The sequence below is a fragment of the Aquarana catesbeiana genome, linkage group LG06 (assembly GCF_042186555.1).
Source record: "Aquarana catesbeiana isolate 2022-GZ linkage group LG06, ASM4218655v1, whole genome shotgun sequence".
NCBI classification, from domain to species: domain Eukaryota; kingdom Metazoa; phylum Chordata; class Amphibia; order Anura; family Ranidae; genus Aquarana; species Aquarana catesbeiana.
This window is the reverse complement of record NC_133329.1, coordinates 261,437,797-261,456,111: the sequence shown is the minus strand read 5'-3', so window position 1 is coordinate 261,456,111 and position 18,315 is coordinate 261,437,797. Positions and strand designations below refer to the sequence as shown.

Below are 18,315 nucleotides of genomic sequence, written 5' to 3'. Positions count from 1 at the left end.
CACCCACTTTTACAACTCTTCAGCATCCCTCACTAAACTGCGCACTGTAAACGAATTGGATATTTTTACATTTTTTTTCTCAGCACCTACTGTATATCTGCTGTATTCATTTTTCACTTCCTCCTCCCTGGCCGTGGCCCATCATTTCCTGTTTGCAATGCCTTCTGGGAACTTCCTCTGACACTGCCGTTGCTATGGAAACCTGACCTGAAACCTATTACACTGCTTGCGCTGCACTGAGCATGTGCGAGATCTGCAAGGATGAGATCCAGGAGGAAATACAGTCTGGCTTCAGATGCCCACACTTAAGATGGCCACGGCCTGCTGTAAGTTTATAGAATAACAAACTACTGCTATAAACTAACAAAACAGACCTTAGTTTACAGACTAACTTTACTAGAATACATTAAGCTTGTGTATTATAGGTTTATTTTTATTTAAAAAGTATAATTTCGGCCGGAACACCACTTTAAGGTTAACTGGTACTGGGGAACCTGTCTGCTCATAAGCCATTGCTATGGTTTGTCTGATCCACCTAGCCACTGTAGATCTAGATGCCTGCCCTCCCTTTCTAGGACCGCTAAATAGAACTAAAAGGTGACTCGACTTCCTGAAATCTTTCACTCCAAGTAGGTCAGCAAGCACCTCCTGACATCTAATAACTTACATTTTTTTTCTCCCTCGTTTTTCTCCCGCGATATAGTGGGTCTTGTCTCAGCACCACTCTATCTTCCAGTACCAACAGAAAAGGCTCTTTGATAGGACCTGCAGGTCGCTTACCCTTCTGGCTGTAGTGATGGCCAGTAGAAGGCGCCAAAAATTTTATTAAGATCTCCTAAGCTGGTTCAAAAGGCGCTTTTGTCAACACTTCCAGGAGCAGCATTAGATTCCATGGTGGGAACATATTAATTTCAACGGGGGTTAACCTCTCCCATGCTAGTAGAAATATCTTATTCAGGGGCTTTAGCGCGAGCCTCTGGTCCAGAAATACAGACAAGGCTGCTAACTGTACCTTCCGGGTGTTCGGGGCAATCCCCTGATCCACCCCAGCTTGTAAGGATTCCACTGGTACCGAAGGATTAGAAACCTCTCTATCCTGGCACCAGTGTGAGAAGAAATTCCAGATTCTTGAGTAGATCTTCCTAGTGACCGGTTGCTGGCTACCTAAGAGGGTCTCAATTACTCTATCGGAGCATCCCTCGTCTCTGAGAATCTCCCTCTCAAGAGCCATGCCGTCAACTTGAAGAACCCCAGGTCAGCATGACGGACTGGAGGAGAAACCAACCATTTTCTCAGAGTAGCAAACCATGACCTCTTTGGCCACCATGTGGCTATCAGGATCAGCTTGCACTCTGAGTGGGCCAACCTCTGTAGAACCCGAGGTATTAAGGCTAGTGGAGGGAAAGCATATGCTAGGTAGCAATCCCAGTCCTGAGATAGAGCATCCACTCTCTGCGATCCCCCCCCATCCCCCTTCTCTGGTGGGGGGAAAAAAGCTCCACCTTTCTGTTCCCTCTGTGGGCGAAAAGGTCTATCTCCAGAAATTCAAATCTGTGACCTATCTGGAGGAATATGTCCTGGTTTAATTCCCATTCCCACTGGTAGATGGGCTGTCGGCTTAGGAAATCTGCCACCACATTGGCAGTCGCACAAAAACAAAAAAAACAAAAATAAATTTTGCCTTCCTCTCTCCTCGCTTTTACCGGGAACTTTTTCCCCCCCTTTTGCATCGATTGTGATAAGACCCGATCCACCCAGGCCCAAAAAGCTGGGAACCCTCAAAGGGCCACCCGCAGAACCGTGACCTGGACATATGGTCCCTTTCTCATGATTTAACCCACAAGGCCCTCCTTGCGGAGTTTCGGAGGGCCGCTGATTTAGCCGTGGTCCTGAAAGTTTCCACTGCTGCATCTGTAGTATTGCATCCAAGTATGCCACAGCCTTGCTTATTGTCTCTAGAGAGTCTGACTTCTTTGGAATTACTGCTGCTAGCAACATGGCCGGAGAGCCTGCCAAGCATCCACATTCCTTGCTACGCAGGCTTACACCAAGGCAGGAGCCATGGCTGCCGCATTGGCATCCCACGCTCTTCGCAGTAGCGTTTCAGCCCTCCTATCTATTTGGTCTTTAATGTTACCGGAGTCCTCAAAAGACAAATCAGATTTTTTAGAGACCTGTGACAGGGTTGCATCTAATTTGGGGGTCCTGAAGAACTTTTCTTCTTCCTTCCCAAAGGGAAACTTCCTCTTCCAAGTTTTGAGCTTAAGGATCTTTCTCTCCGGGTCCTTCCACTCTCTCAAAATTACCTCTGAGAGTTTGATGAACTGGGAATACCTTAGACTGAGGTTTACCCAACCCAGGTACATCACATCCCAGGCTGTCGCCTGAACTGGAGGTTTCGGGATATCCTCAGAGGCATAGATTGCCCTGAGTAACTGCCCCATGTCCTCCACGGGAAAAAGGTGTCTATTACGTCTAGGACTATCACTATCCTGGCTCTCAGAGCCTGAGTTTTCCCCCCCTCTAATGAGCTTTCATCTGACTCTTCCGGATCCTCAAACTCATCTACTCCCGAAGTGAAAGAGGGAGGCCTCTGTGGGGTTTTTGGACTTCTGTTGGATGTACCCTCTTGAGAGGAAGTACCTTCTCTAGATGACAGAGTTTCTCTGCCACTAGTGCTAGTCCCTTCTTTAGATGCATTAACTGTCTTCAGAGATTGGAGCGTAAAAAGCATCTGACTGTACTGCAGGGAAGTCCCTCATAACCTGTGAGGTTTCCTTTCCAGACAATTTATATATGCATCTGTAACAAAAAGGTTTTACATGATCTTGTGGGAGCTTTTCATTGCAATACCCACACCTTTTTTGTTCTAGGGGAGGAGGGTTTTTGCCCTTAGCCTTGTGGGCCCCTTGAGAAGATCCACTGGGTTCTAAGGAGACAAAAGACAAGACAAGAGAGAACCCATACTTTAACAGTCTGTACTCCCTCTCCTGCACCCACCCACAAGGGGTGCAGACTTCAGGTCTGACAAAAACAAACATTTCGCTGCCGGGAAACAGGGCTGGGCTCAGCCCTTCCTTCTCTGAGCTGGCCGCTCAGCTGTCAGCTATATGCCAGCTCCCATCTTTCCAGTTACCCAGCTGTTGATCCTGCTTGTCAGTCCTGCCTACTTAAGCTGTCCAGTCCAGAGGAGCTCTGCCTTCGCCTTGGTCACATCACAAGGAACTCTCTCCTGCATTCCTGTTTAAAGACTGGCTTTGCTGACATCCCTTCAGGCTACAGATCCTGCTTGCTGTTCCACTACTTTGATCCCTGACTCCTGGCTTGGCTGACGATCCGTTCCGGGTACTGAACTTTGGCTATGTTTTGACTAAGTTTGTTCTTTTTACTTTTATTATTAAACAAGTGTGATTTAACTGTACTTCTGTCTCGGTCTGATTTCATGGTTTCTGACAGTAGGTGAAGTCCATGAATTCAGAAGATAGTCAATCCACTTGTTGGTAATATTTTTTTCAGATTGGATAAGCAAGATCACCGCATCGATCAGTTTGCCATAGCATTACAAACGCTCCTGAGTCGCACGGCTCACCTGGAATCTCCCACTGTGGCTGCTCCGGTACAACCTGAGTTGCAGGCCGTCCCTGCTGCTGCTGCGCCAGTCTCTGTGCAGGCACCCGCCTCGAGTATTACCTCTATAAGAGGTATGTCTGGTTCCGCTCCCCCAGCGATTTGGGAGCGATCAAGTTCAATGCAAAGGGTTTCTCAACCAGGTTGAGATATACTTTGAGATGCTGCCCCAGGCATTTCTCAGACAGAAGCAAAGTAGGTTTCGTGAGATCTTTGCTTTCTGAGAGAACCTTGGCCTGGGCAAACCCTCTATGGGAGAAGCAAAAACCTGTTGTCTTGAGTTACCCTGAGTTTGAGGCCTCCTTGAAAAAGGGTATTTGACGTTCCTGCACGCTCCGCCGCTGCTGCCAAGTGCCTCATGTCCATCAGAGTACGAGACCTGTTGCCAACTACACCATTCAATTCCGTACTCTGGCAGCAGAGGTTGCTTGGAACAATGAGGCCCTCGTGGCTGCTTTTTCTCATGGTCTCTCGGATTTCATCAAGGATAAGATAGCAGCCCAAGATATACCCAATGAGTTGGAGAAGTTGATCACGTTTGCCATCCTCACTGACTCCAGACTCAGAGAAAGACTCTCTTAAGGAGCGCTTGCGGAAGCCTCCTGTAAGTTTGCCTCCGAGCTTTGCAATCCCACACGTGCCTCCCTCACCTCCTGGTACCGAGTCGGTCAATGACGGTGAACCCATGCACTTGGGTTTCATGCATCTCTCTGCGGATGAGAGAACCTTTAGGAGGAGGGAGATTGTACCTTTATTGTGGCCAGGCAGGTCACTTTTTGAAGTCTTGTCCTACCCGTCCAGGGAACACTCGAACCTTGAGGTCCTGTCACGGACAGACCTTAGGTGGTGTTGTTTCGTCCCCAGTTATCCAGGAGGATAAGCCCCTGGTTTCGGTCACCCTTTCTTGGGCCGCGTCTGTCGAGATACAGGCTCTTATCGACTCTGGGGCTGCAGGCCTGTTCATTGATGCTGCCTTTGTATCACTGCACTCGATTCCACTGCAGCTACGTGACACTCCACTTGCCATTGAGGCTCTTGACGGGAGACCTCTACAGCCTGCCCATGTGACGGTTCTGTTGTCCATGGCTGTAGGGGCTCTTCACCATGAGATAATCCAATTCCATTGGTTATCCTTGGTTACAGAGGCACAACCCCTCTTTTGATTGGCTCCGTGCTGAGGTTCTCTCCAGGTCACCACAATGCAGTGAGACATGCTTCCAGAAGGTATCCAAGGTCCTGTGAACCTCTTCTCTCCTCCCTGCCTGAGTACCACCGCGATTTTAGCTTTGTCTTTGACAAAGGTCAAGCCGGTAGTTTGCCTCCACACCGGCCATATGATTGGGCAATTGACCTTCAACCTGGTGCCATACCCCCTCGTGGCCAGGTTTACCCTTTGTCGGTCTTAGAGGATAAGGCCATGGAAGAGTATGTTGCAGACACTTCCGAGGTTTCATTTGCAAATCCTTGTCTCCTGCTGGTTTCTTCTTTGTGAAGAAGAGGAGCGGTGAACTGAGACCTTGTATTGATTATAGGGGTCTCAATCGTTTCCCAATTAAGAAAGCCTATCCGATTCCGTTAATTACAGAGTTATTTGACCGCCTGAAGGGAGCAACGGTTTTCACAAAGCTTGATTTGAGAGGGGCATACAATCTTGTGAGGATTAAGGAGGGTGACGAGTGGAAAACTGCGTTTAATACCAGAACAGGCCATTATGAGCCAGATCAAGAACACTCTTCAGGAGGTAGGTGTATGTGTGCCAAAGTCAACAATCATAAGAAGACTTCACCAGAGTGAATACAGAGGGTTCACCACAAGATGTAAACCATTGGTGAGCCTCAAAAACAGGAAGGCCAGATTAGAGTTTGCCAAACAACATCTAAAAAAAGCCTTCACAGTTCTGGAACAACATCCTATGGACAGATGAGACCAAGATCAACTTGTACCAGAATGATAGGAAGAGAAGAGTGTGAAGGAATGTGATGTAGATAATAATAATAATAATAATAATAATCTGAAAATGTCTATTTTCTTATGTGCATACATATTTTTCTCCTTACTCATTATATAAGTATACAGATTAGCTCTGTTCCTATATTTTCTCAAGATGGCGGGTACCCCCTACATCCCACACATCAGAAGAACGCGGAACTGAAGATAAAACCAAGGACAGCCAAACCTCGTTATGAAGATTCTCCATTTTCTTTTTCTATCTTAACCAATGAGATGTACCTATTAGACTAACATAGCAATGACGTATTTGTGTGTATAAAACATTAGCACCGCCTTGAATAAATTAGAAGTGTAAGAAGTAACGGAGCTGAGCGTGTCTCAGAGTGTTTACTTTTATATGCATGCATATCAACACTTTCAAATTAGAGACAGCAGCAGATAACCTTGGGCTCGATTGGAGCTCTTAATCATTTCCATAACAAGAGTATGGAGAAGGAAAGGAACTGCTCATGATCCAAAGCATACCACCCCATCAGTGAAGGATGGTGGCGGTAGTGTCATGGCGTGGGCATGTATGGCTGCCAATGGAACTGGTTCTCTTGTATTTATTGATGATGTGACTGCTGACAAAAGCAGCAGGATGAATTCTGAAGTGTTTTCCACTCATATTCAGCAAAATGCTTCAGAAATCATTGGTTGCGCTTCACAGTGCAGAGGGACAATGACCCGAAGCATACTGCGAAAGCAACCAAAGAGTTTAAGGGAAATAAGTGGTATGTTATGGAATGGCCAAGTCAATCACCTGACCTGAATCCGATTTCAGCAAGTGAAATGCATGCTCAGACAAAACTGAAGGGAAAATGCCCCAAGAACAAGCAGGAACTGAAGTTGAGGTCTGGCAGAGCATCACCAGGGATGAAGCCCAGCGTCTGGTGAGGTCTATGCGTTCCAGACTTCAGGCAGTAATTGACTGCAAAGGATTTGCAACCAAGTATTAAAAAGTGAAAGTTTGATGGATGATTGTTAATCTGTCCCATTACTTTTGGTCCCTTAAAAAGTGGGAGGCACATATACAAACCGTTGTAATTCCTACACCGTTCACCTGATTTGGATGTAAATACCCTCAAATTAAAGCTGAAAGTCTGCAGTTAAACCACATCTTGTTTGTTTCATTTCAAATCCATTGTGGTGGTGTATAGAGCCAAAAAGATTAGAATTGTGTCGATGTGCCAGTATTTATGGACCTGACTGTACATACCACACTTGTGTCTAAGATTGAAGCTGAGAATAAAACGTGAGAACAAAATACATCAGGGCACAGGGGGACCACAGTTGGCTATTGAGAAGAGGCAATTGGATAATGTTGTGGCGAGCAACAAGCACTGCGATGCATAATATAGAATAATTCAAAGGAAGCAAATTTATATAATACAGTTGCAATAAAAATCTTCATCTAAGTCACAACAATAGACAATCACAGTCTGCTTAAAACTAATAAACACACAAAAGAAAGAATTAAATGTTATCATGTTTTTATTGAACACACCATGTAAACTTTCACAGTGCAGGTGGAAAAAGTATGTCAACCCTTGGATTTAATAACTGGTTGAACCTCCTTTGGCAGCAATAACTGCAACCAAACGTTTCCTGTAGTTGCAGATCAGACATGCATAACGGTCAGGAGTAATTCTTGACCATTCCTCTTTACAGAACTGTTTCAGTTCAGCAATAGTCTTGGGATGTCTGGTGTGAATCGCTTTCTTGAGGTCATGCCACAGCATCTCAATTGGGTTGAGGTCAGGACTCTGACTGGGCCATTCCAGAAGGCGTTTTTTCTTCTGTTTAAGCTATTCTGTTGGTGATTTACTTCTATGCTTTGGGTCGTTGTCTGTTGCAACACCAATCTTCTGTTGAGCTTCAGCTGGTGGAAAGATGGCCTTAAGTTCTCCTGCAAAATGTCTTGATAAACTTGGGAATTCATTTTTCCTTCGATGATAGCAATCCGTCCAGGCCCTGACATAGCAAAGCAGCCCCAAACCACGATGCCCCCACCACCATACTTCACAGTTGTGATGAGGTTTTGATGTTGGTGTGCTGTGCCTCTTTCTTCACACATAGTGTATGTTTCTTCCAAACAACTCAACTTTGGTTTCATCTGTCCACAGAATATTTTGCCAGTACTGCTGTGGAACATCCAGGTGCTCTTGTGCAAACTGTAAATGTGCAGCAATGTTTTTTTTTCGACAGCAATGGCTTCCTCTGTGGTATCCTCCCATGAAATGCATTTCTGTTTAGCGTTTTACGTATCGTAGAGTCGCTAACAGGGATGTTAGCATATGCCAGAGACTTTTGTAAGTCTTTAGCTGACACTCTAGGATTCTTCTTCACCTCATTCAGCAGTCTGTGCTGTGCTCTTGCAGTCATCTTTACAGGACGCCCACTCCTAGGGAGAGTAGCAGCAGTGCTGAACTTTCTCCATTTATAGACAATTTGTCTTACCGTGGACTGATGAACAGCAAAGCTTTTGGAGATACTTTTATAAACCTTTCCAGCTTTATGCAAGTCAACAATTCTTTATTGTAGGTCTTCTGAGAGCTCTTTTGTGCGAGGCATCATTCACATCAGGCAATGCTTCTTGTGAAAAGCAAACCCAGAACTGGTGTGTGTTTTTTATAGGGCAGGGCAGCTGTAACCAACACCTCCAATCTCATCTCATTGATTGGACTCCAGTTGGCTGACACTTCACTCTAATTAGCTCTTGAAGATCTCATTAGTCTAGGGCAGGGATCCTCAAACTACGGCCCTCCAGCTGTTGTGGAACTACGTGTCCCATGAGGCATTGTAAAAACTCTGACATTCACAGACATGACTAGGCATGATGGGAATTGTACTTTCTGAACAACTGGAGGGCCATAGTTTGAAGACCCCTGGTCTAGGGGTTCACATACTTTTCCACCTGCACGGTGAATGTTTACATGGTGTGTTCAATAAAAACATAACCCTTAATTCTTTGTGTGTTATTAGTTTAAGCAGACTGATTGTCTATTGTTGTGACCAATTTGTGCAGAAATCCATATCATTCCAAAAGGGTTCACATACTTTTTATTGCAACTGTATAATAACGTTTACAAATATATGAATATAGACAATAAATTCAAATATAAACAATGCATAAGTAGTAGTACACTCAAGTACGCATCATTAGTTTATTTTTTTTCTCAGCTTCAACCCTATTCTCCCCCCCCCCCCCCCCCCCAAACAGATCTGCTGTGAGCTGCCATAAGCACGGCAACACGCTCTATTTGCTTTATAGATCAGTTACTGCACACTTGATTGCTTTTGATGCGCATTTTCCACTTAAAGCCAAGTATTTGCTAACCCAGGCCAGATCAGCTAGCTAGTGTCTGTGGTCAAAATATAGAATCATAAAATGTATTTCCATGTTGTATCACGACTATTTCTAGCCTACGTCTATTATTCTGCACGATCCTGGAAGTCTGTAAACTTGCTTTGTGAAGATCCCCACACATTTACCGCCTTGAATTCTGTGACACATATACACTATGCTTGGAGTAGGCACTGCCATGTCACACACTTCACAGAGCATGCCTTCTGAACTAGAGGTGCTGAGGAGGAGTGTCAAGGAGGCGGAGTCAGTACAGGAATCACTGCTTACAGGCATTAACATACCATGGGATATATAGTTCTTTGAAATTGAATGTCAACAGCAATGGAGAAGCTGCAAAGCATGCAGGGAGTCCAGGAAGTTGTAAAAAGACAGCCAGCAGACAGGCAGGACATAAAAGGAGATTTTTTTCAACTAAGCTTATATTGGATTGTTAAAAATAACTATTGTTTGTATTATTATAATGCTGACATTACAAAATGAAAGTGTATGATGCGACTATAGATTTCCTAAATGTACGTATGTGTGGAAGTTCTCTACAAACCTTCATCCAGGGCTCTGTTCATTGCAGCACAGAAAGACCAGTAGCCACTGTATTCTTTTCCTTTATATTTCACCAGGAACCTCTTATCTTCATTTTCAGACCAGAAGGAGAAATTTAATGTGTCTGCAAAAAACACCCAGTTCACAGCATCTTCTCCAGAGCCCTGTGGGTTGAGTTCATGCATAGATTTCCATCCCTTCAGAGTGATCTCCTTCCGTCCAATCTTCTCAAACAGCTTCTCAGCCAGTGAGCGCACACCCTCTGGCTCCAAAAATACATCCTTACTGTTCTCAGTGATGAATTTACCTGCCGCTCTGGGTTCAAGTGGAGCTGACATTGTACTGCTGTGAACTGTTGAGTAATTAGAAAAACGCCTTAAAAACAAAACTAGGAAATAAAATCAATACACTCATCATTTTTAAACTCATTAGGGGCAAGGCTGCAGTCAATCCAAACACAGTGTGGGACTGGAACCACAAAATACACTGGCTGACACTCACAAGTTGTTTTAAGCTAGGTTCCCACTAGCCTGCACCACAACGCAGCATTTTAGTAAACCAAGGGTGAAGGATCAAAGTTTAGAAAGATTAATGTACAAGGAAATTAGCACACTTACATCAGAGGAACCTGAAGTAGAGTGTGAGGGCAGGAGGGAAGGGGCTGTTTTCTATGTGATCTAGTGAGGACCTGTGTTTTTTTCCAGTGTGGAACATTGCAGGTCACAGTACATTCTGTTCACAAGCCCTTAAAGAGGAGTTCCACCCAGGGGGTCCATAAAAAAAAAAAAAAAAAAAAAATTTAAAAAAGTCAGCAGCTACAAATACTGCAGCTGCTGACTTTTAATTAGACGCTTACCTGTCCCTGGGTCCAGCGATGCGGGGGATCGAAGCCCCGCTCGTCCCCCCCCCCCCCCGCTCGTCGGCATTTCAACTGTGGGCGCCGGGCTTCACAGCCTGGCACCCACTGCGCATGCGTGAGCTGCGCTGCGCGCCGTGATTGGCCGCTCAATCACCTGGGACCTGTAATGGGTCAAAGATGATTGACAGGAGGGAGGGAGCAGAGCCGAGCCCTTCCTGTGCCGAGGGGGAAGTGATGTCACCAGCCTAGGCAAAGGAAGAGGCAGACTACGAGGGACCACCTAGCAACAGGCATTTAGAGGTAAGTAAAAAAAAAAAAAATCCAAATTTTTTTTTTTTTAGAATTTTTCAGGTATTTTGTTTTTTTTGGGTGGAACCCCACTTTAAATAGGAAGTAAACTCTGCAGTCCTTATGGTTTTTTCATCCATTTCAATGCAATTACCTTTTAGCAAGCATTACATGGTCTAATCAAATCAGAATAGCCTATTACTTACGTTATTTTCAAACTTTTAAAAAGATTGTCTTCCAGGAAAAGGCGGCGCCATCTTTAGTACTGTTATCTTGAGTCTGTGTAGAATATAATTTCTGCTCTTTCCTGTTTCTTGCCATAAAATTGCGCATGCGCGATCTGATATTACTGGACCTCCACTCATACCCAGCATATTGCATGGCTTTTGTGATATATATTTACCCGTTCTGGGTATATGCGTGCCTGTCAGTCCTGCTCCAGCTCTCCTTTCCTCATGCAGTAGGTTTACTCCCCATGTGACTTCACATGGAGAGTTCCAGGATGCAGGAGAAACTCTAGTTTACACCACATGCAGTCCAGTGCCTTTTTTTGTCTGCATCATAAACGCATGGAAAGTAGGCTATATGGTTTTTAATGGCATAGTTCACACCAGTGCTTGCAGTTCCAGGTCAAAAAAAAAAAAAAAAGTAGAACATGCTGCATTTTTCCTGCACCGGACTGTACTGGAACGCTTTAAAGCACATTGGTACGCGTCTGAAACACGCATGCAGAAAAGGATCTGGAACGCATTCGGACTGTGTTTCTATGGTGTGAACTGGCCCTACAGTACAGTACAGTACCTCGTACATGCGGTACATTGTTGGCCAACTGAGAGTCTGATTTTTGTCTTAAGGGCTTGTGCCAGGATCTTGTCTTGCAACAAACAAGAACGTAGCGACGTACTACGAGGAATTTCAGCTCTTGAGCGCCACCTTTTGGGACCCTTCTGCTAATTTCATGTTTGGTGATCATTGATTCCGAGCATGCGTGTTTGTACTTGTGTGATGGATTTGTGTACTGACCATACGAAAATCTGACAACAGACCGTTGTCCGCCGAAAATTTACTAGCCTGTCATCCAACATTTGTTGGCTGAAAGTTGGACAACAATTGTCAAAAGGAGCGTACTAACGGTCAGATTTTAGGACAACAGTCTGTCAACAGACAATCCCCTGCCAACAATTGCATCGTGTGTACGATGCTTTACGGTGTGCAATTTCCAAAGTTGTTTATTAGCAATCTCTTGAAAACTGTAGCTTTAGTTAAAATAATACCTGGTGTTCCAGCCATGAAGGACTTTGTTCAGACACTTCCTGACAGAAGGTAAAAATGGTCTCAAGCTGGCCACAGATGGTTTGAATCTTGGCCGGTTCAGTGAGGACTGGCCGAGATTCAAACCATCTATGGGCAGGCTGAATATACCAAAATTGGATTGATCTCTCAACTTGGGTACAACCAGCCTGCCGGAGTCTACATATGATTATTACCAGCGCCTGTGTTGATGGTGGAATCGAGCAAATTTCTCTCCTGTAAACCGTGGTTGCAGAAAAGGAAATTGCTCCACCTATGGCCGGCTTTAGACCTCCTTTACGCTGGCAGCAATCTGTGATGAACTGCAGTTCAGAGGGTAGATGACAGGCATCTGGGGGCAAGGTCATCTCCTTTTGACAATTGTTGTTCAACTTTCGACCAACAAAGGTTGGATGATAGGCTAATAAATTTTTGGCGGAAAACAGTTTGACGTCAGATTTTCATATGGTCAGTACACAAATCCGTCACACAAAAGTCGAAAGTACAAACACACACGCTCAGAATCAATGCTCACCAAACACGAAATTAGCAGAAGGGGCCCAAAGGGTGGCGCTCCAGAGCTGAAATTCCTCGTAGTATGTCACTACGTTTGTGGCACAACAATTGTGTACAGTTAGTATGCAAGACAAGATCCTGGCACACGCCCTTTTTATTTGATTTTTGTCTTCAGATTTACCCAAACCATATAACATGAGGTCAAACCTTAAGGCACTTTCACACGGTTGAGGGGTAGTCACATCGGCGGTAAAGCGTCGCTATTTTTAGCGGCACTTTAAAGCCCCTCTAGTGGCCAATGAAGGGGTTAATAGCACCCGCAAGGCGCTGCTGCCAAAGCGCTTTGGCGGCGCTGCCCATTGATTTGTGTATACACCGCTCCTAAGATGCTGCTTGCAGGACTTATTAATGCCCTGTAATAGTAGCCTTAGCGTTTCAACTTGTATGCAATCAGGCAGGCCCTTGCACTACATGGATTTAGTAAATCTGAAGACAAAAATCTGCAGAAAATCTAATGGTGTGTATGGGGCATTAGAAAGCACACAGGGGGAGATTTACTACAGCTGGTGCACACAGAATCTGGTGTAGCTGTGCATAGTAATCAGCTTCTAGATTTTATTGTCAAAGCTTTATTGAACAAGCTGAAGTTAGAAGCTGACTGGATACTATGCACAGCTGCCCCAGATTTTGTGTGCACCAGTTTTAGCAAGGCTCTGTTTACACGGGGTTGGCTCCGTAAAGCGCAGTCGCCTGCTCAGCAGGGAATCTCTCCGCTGATTTAGCAGATGACAGGTCTGCGTCCTCTCCGCTATGCAGAGTGGACACAGCCCACTGTTCTTTATGGGGGGGTAGAATGGAAATGGATCGCCTATGTTTCCATCCGACTGTCATCTGATCTGCCAGATGGATAGGGACTGGATCCCCAATCTGTCTGTTTTTGGCAGACAGGATCGGATGGGATGCCGGCAGGTGTCAGCGCACACGTCTGCTGGGTTTGCCACCTCATCCCTTTAAACCTGAACACATATGAATTACACAGGTTCTGAGGCTAATTTAATGCACATAAGGAACTGGGTGAGCTTTATTACCAACTCAAGCTGCCATAAAACCTGTGTAATTAATGTGTTCAGGTTTAAAAGGGATGAGATGGCAACCCTAATGTCCGCTAACATCTGCTGCTCCATAGAGAACAATGAATGATCCGATCAAGTCCACCTGAAAAACTTACAGGTAGACCTGATCAGATCGCCCATGTGAAACCAGCATAAATCTCACCCACAGTGGTCGCTGACTCTGGCTTATCCTCTCCTGCCTCCTACACCTCATTTTTAGCTCAATGCTGTTATGGCCCCATTGAGATGCAGGTGGTGGGACAGGGCAGGCCAGAATGGGCAGTCATCTAAGCTGGCATTATTTTACATCAGAGCACCCACGTTTCTGGAATTTTCCATCCAAAACTTGAAAAACCAAACCTGAGGTTCATTATTACATCTAATCAGCGGCAGATAAAGCACCAAAGTGCCCCTGTAGGGGAACAATTCTTGTGCCCCCATTTAGCTACTACTCAAGTACAAACTTACTTTCTGTGTATAGTTAGGTACTTGGAATTCTAAATAAAAAAAAAAAAAAAAAAAAAAAAGACAGACAAATGCAGATGAAGAGCAGCCCTTGCAATACCCATAACTTTCTTTTGATTCACTGTATAGCTGGGGTCAGACTGCAAACAGTCCATTCACTGCCTGTCCAAAGGTAGAATCATTCTTTATGTGTCAGTACTGGTAAAGCAGAGAGTGAGGAGGGATATGGCTGTTCTATAGCACTTGGATAAAACAAATTAGGATCACAGTTACGCCTCTTTCACACATGCAACAAAGGAGGAATAAAAAATAGGATTTTTAAAACAGCTTACCTGTAAAATCCGTTTCTTGGAGTACATCATGGGACACAGAACCTAAGTAATAACTTAATGGGTTATGGGCCACTTTCAGGTGTTGACACTGGTATACCCCAATACAGAAGTTCACTCCACTAAATAACCCCTCCTCCTTCCAGGAGTACGCTCAGTTTTTGTAGCAAAGCAATATACTTAAACCCCATAAAGAGGGGAGGGACCTCTGTGTCCCATGATGTACTCCAAGAAAATGATTTTACAGGTAAGCTGTTATAAAAATCCTATTTTCTTTATTGTACATCATGGGACACAGAGCCTAAGTAATAACCTAATGGGACGTCCCATGAATAATCAAATATGGCTCTTTACAAGAAAGAGCAGCCAATTCCGAAACCCTCCTTGCTGAGGATATAGCAACCAAAAATACCAGCTTCTTTGTAAGAAGGACTAAGGGAATATGCTGTATAGGTTCAAATGGCTGTTTTTGTAACACTGACAAAACTAAATTCAAGTCCCAAGGCCTTAAAGGTGATTTAACTGGCGGATTAATCCGCATCACCCCTTGCATAAAACCCCGGACTAAAGAAAGCGTAGCAAGTGGTCTTTGAAATAAAATTGATAAGGCTGAGACTTGGCCCTTAACCACTTCCCGACCGGCGCACGCCGATGTACGTCGGTAGAATGACATGGCTGGGCAAATGGGCGTACCTGTAAGTCCCATTTGAATTCCCCGCCATGCCATTGCGTGCGCCGGCCGGGAGCTCTGTGAGTCGGGTTGCGGGTCCCGCAGACTCGATCGCCGCGGGGATACCCGCAATCGCTTCAAGGAGAGGACGAACGGGGAGATGCTGATGTAAACAAGCATCTCCCCGTTCTGCCTAGTGACAGTGTCACTTATCTCTGCTCCCCGTCATTGGGAGCAGAGATCAGCGACGTGCCACAGCTAGCCCATCCCCCCTACAGTTAGAACACATCCCTAGTACTGACTTAACCCCTCCCCACCCCCTGGTGGTTAACCCCTTCACTGCCAGTGTCATTTACACAGGAATTAGTGCATTTTTATAGCACCGATTGCTGTATAAATGACAATGGTCCCAAAAATGTGTCAAAAATGTCCATGTGTCCGCCATAATGTCGCAGTCACAATAAAAAAAAATAAAAATATCGATGATCGCCACCATTACTAGTAAAAAAAAAAAAAAAAAAATTATTATTAATAAAAATGCCATAAAACTATCCCCTATTTTGCAAACGCTATAACTTTTGCGCAAACCAATCAATCGCTTACTGCAATTTTTTTTTTACCAAAAGTATGTAGAAGAATATGTATCAGCCTAAACTGAGGAAAAAAATGCTTTTTTTGGGGATATTTATTATAGCAAAAAGTAAAAAAAAAAAAAACCCTGTTAGATTTACCAGTAACGGTATTTCCAGGAACCTTCCAGGACAGCTACTTGAGAGATGATTGGCTCCACCCTCTACAGGAAACACAAATCAGATACAATTTAAAAGGCCCCTCCCTTTCCTCTGACCCTCAGTTGTTTAGAAGATCAAGTAACCTCCACCAAAGGTGCAAAAAACAGAAACCATAAAACACACCACCACCAGGTAAACATGGTCGACCAGTGAAAAAATAGAATAGGGTGGGAATATAGACACTGTCCTGGAAGGTTCCTGGAAATACCGTTACCGGTAAGTCTAACAGGGGTTTCCCCCACCTCACCTTCTAGGACAGCTACTTAAGAGGATAAGCAAGATTTTATACCTTAGGGAGGGACGACAGCCTGAAGCACTTTCCTACCAAAGGAAAGGTCCTGGCTGGAAAGCATCTGAACTCTATAATGCTTGACAAATGCATGAGAGGAGGACCAGACGGCAGCTTTAGAGATTCCTTCCCATGAAGCCCCCGCTCTTTTTGGCCATGATGTGGCCATGGGTCTCGTTGAATGGGCCCTAATTCTAGAAGGGGTGCGACCTGACACTTTATATGCCTCACAGATAGCTCCCCTAATCCACCTAGCAATCGAACTTTTAGATGCTTTGGACCCTTTTTTGGGGCCACCGAACAAAACCAACAGTTGGGAGGAACTCCTAAACCCACTGGTCTTTTCTAGATAAAGCAAAAGACACCTCTTTACGTCTAAAAGACCAAACCTTTCCTCTTCCGCATTTTTGGGAGAGGTACAGAAACTAGGAAGGACCATCTCCTGGGACCTATGAAAGTTGGAAGAAACTTTGGGTAAATAGAGAGGATCAGGTCTAATCACTACCCTGTCTTCCAGAATCCTCAGGAAGGGGTCTTTACAGGAAAGAGACTCTAGATCAGAAATCCTTCGCCCTGACGTAATAGCCAAAAGGAAGGACAACTTCAAAGAAATAATTTTCAGGTAAGCCTCATGCAAAGGCTCGAAAGGAGCCCTTGTTAGTGCATTTAATACTAACAACAGATCCCAGGGAGGAACATGTTTAATGACCCTGGGAGTATGTCTAGATCTGGCTAAAAGGAACCTCCTGACTAAGGGATCTTCCGCTAGTCTTCTCTCTGTAAAATAAAGATAGGGCAGCAATCTGAACCCTAAGGGTGCTGACAGAGAGCCCATTTTCCACTCCCCCCTGCAAAAAAATCCAATATACAGGGAGTGGAAAAAGAATCTAAACCAGTTTTCCTTTGCCAGGAAATAAGAGTTTTCCAAACTTTCCCATAGATCCTTCTTGTGACCAACTTACGGCTGTCCAGGATAGTTGAAATAACCCTCTCTGAACACCCCTCTAACTGTAGGATGCGCCGCTCAGCCTCCAGGCCGTCAAATGGAAGGTCTGAGGGTTTGGATGTAACACCGGTCCCTGATGGAGCAGATCCTTCCGAACTGGTAGGGGCCAGGGAGGATACACTGATAGGGCCTTCAGAGAGGAGAACCAACTCTTCCTGGGCCACCAGGGGGCAATCAGAACTACTTCTCAACTTCTGCCCTGTACTGAATAATTTTCCGAACCACTAGGGGCAAGAGGGGAAAAGGAGGGAAGGCATAGGCCAGAGTAAAGTCCCACAGGAAGGACAGAGCATCCGTCCCCAAGGACTGTGTCTCTCTCCAGAGAGAAGAAAGCCGACAGTTTCTTGTTGAGACTGGAGGCAAAAAGATCCACTGTGGGGGGACCCCATCTTAGCACCACCTCCTGGAACGTGCCTTGATGTAGTTCCCAACCGCTGGAACTGATGCTCACCCTGCTCAAATAGTCTGCCAGCACATTTTCTGACCCCTTGATGTGGACTGCCCTTACTGAAGTGACATGGATCTCCGCCCAGGACAGAATCTGCTATGTTAAAAAGACAGAAGCGATTCTGAGCGAGTGCCCCCTCGCTTGTTCAGGTAGGCCACTGTTGTGGCATTGTCTGAAAATATCAATAGGTCTTTTGAATAGACCCTCTCTTCCAGAGATATAAGTGCTTTCCTCACAGCCAGAAGTTCGAGGAGCGACCTGCTTCCTCTGGCAACCAGGCTCCCTGTGCTTGCCAGTCCTGTGAGTGAGCACCCCAACCCCACAGACTAGCGTCTGTGGTAATTTTGACCGGGGAATGTTGTGTCCAATCCTTTCCTCCCTGCAGATGTTCTCACTGCTCCCACCAGGCGAGATTGAGAAAATTCCCTTGTGGTAATTTTACCAGCTGATCCAGAGAATCCTTCCTGCGATCCCAATGGAGTAAAAGAAAAGCCTGAAGGGGTCTGGAGTGCAATTGTGCCCAAGGCACCCCTGGAATGGCCGCAGTCATCAGACCCAGCAACTGCTTGATCTGCCGAAGGGAGGTCTGAGGGAGCAGCTTGAAGGCCTGCACAGAGAGAAGAATTTTCAAAATCTTCTCTTCGGGAAGAAAAATTTTTAGGGCAACAGAGTCTATTAGATAACCCAGGAAAAGTATGCTCTGTGAGGGTACCAGGCAAGATTTTT

General features: G+C 45.1%; 1 protein-coding gene across 1 annotated transcript in view; it reads right to left on the bottom strand.

Moving 5' to 3' along the window:
* The window catches only part of QNG1 (Q-nucleotide N-glycosylase 1), a 53,070-nt gene that overhangs the window by 22,259 nt on the left and 12,496 nt on the right, over nt 1–18,315 (bottom strand). The window contains exon 2 of the mRNA XM_073633245.1: nt 9,528–9,878. Within this exon, the coding sequence (XP_073489346.1) occupies nt 9,528–9,864 (337 nt within the window). The 5' untranslated portion in view covers nt 9,865–9,878. The remainder of the gene's footprint in view (nt 1–9,527; nt 9,879–18,315) is intronic.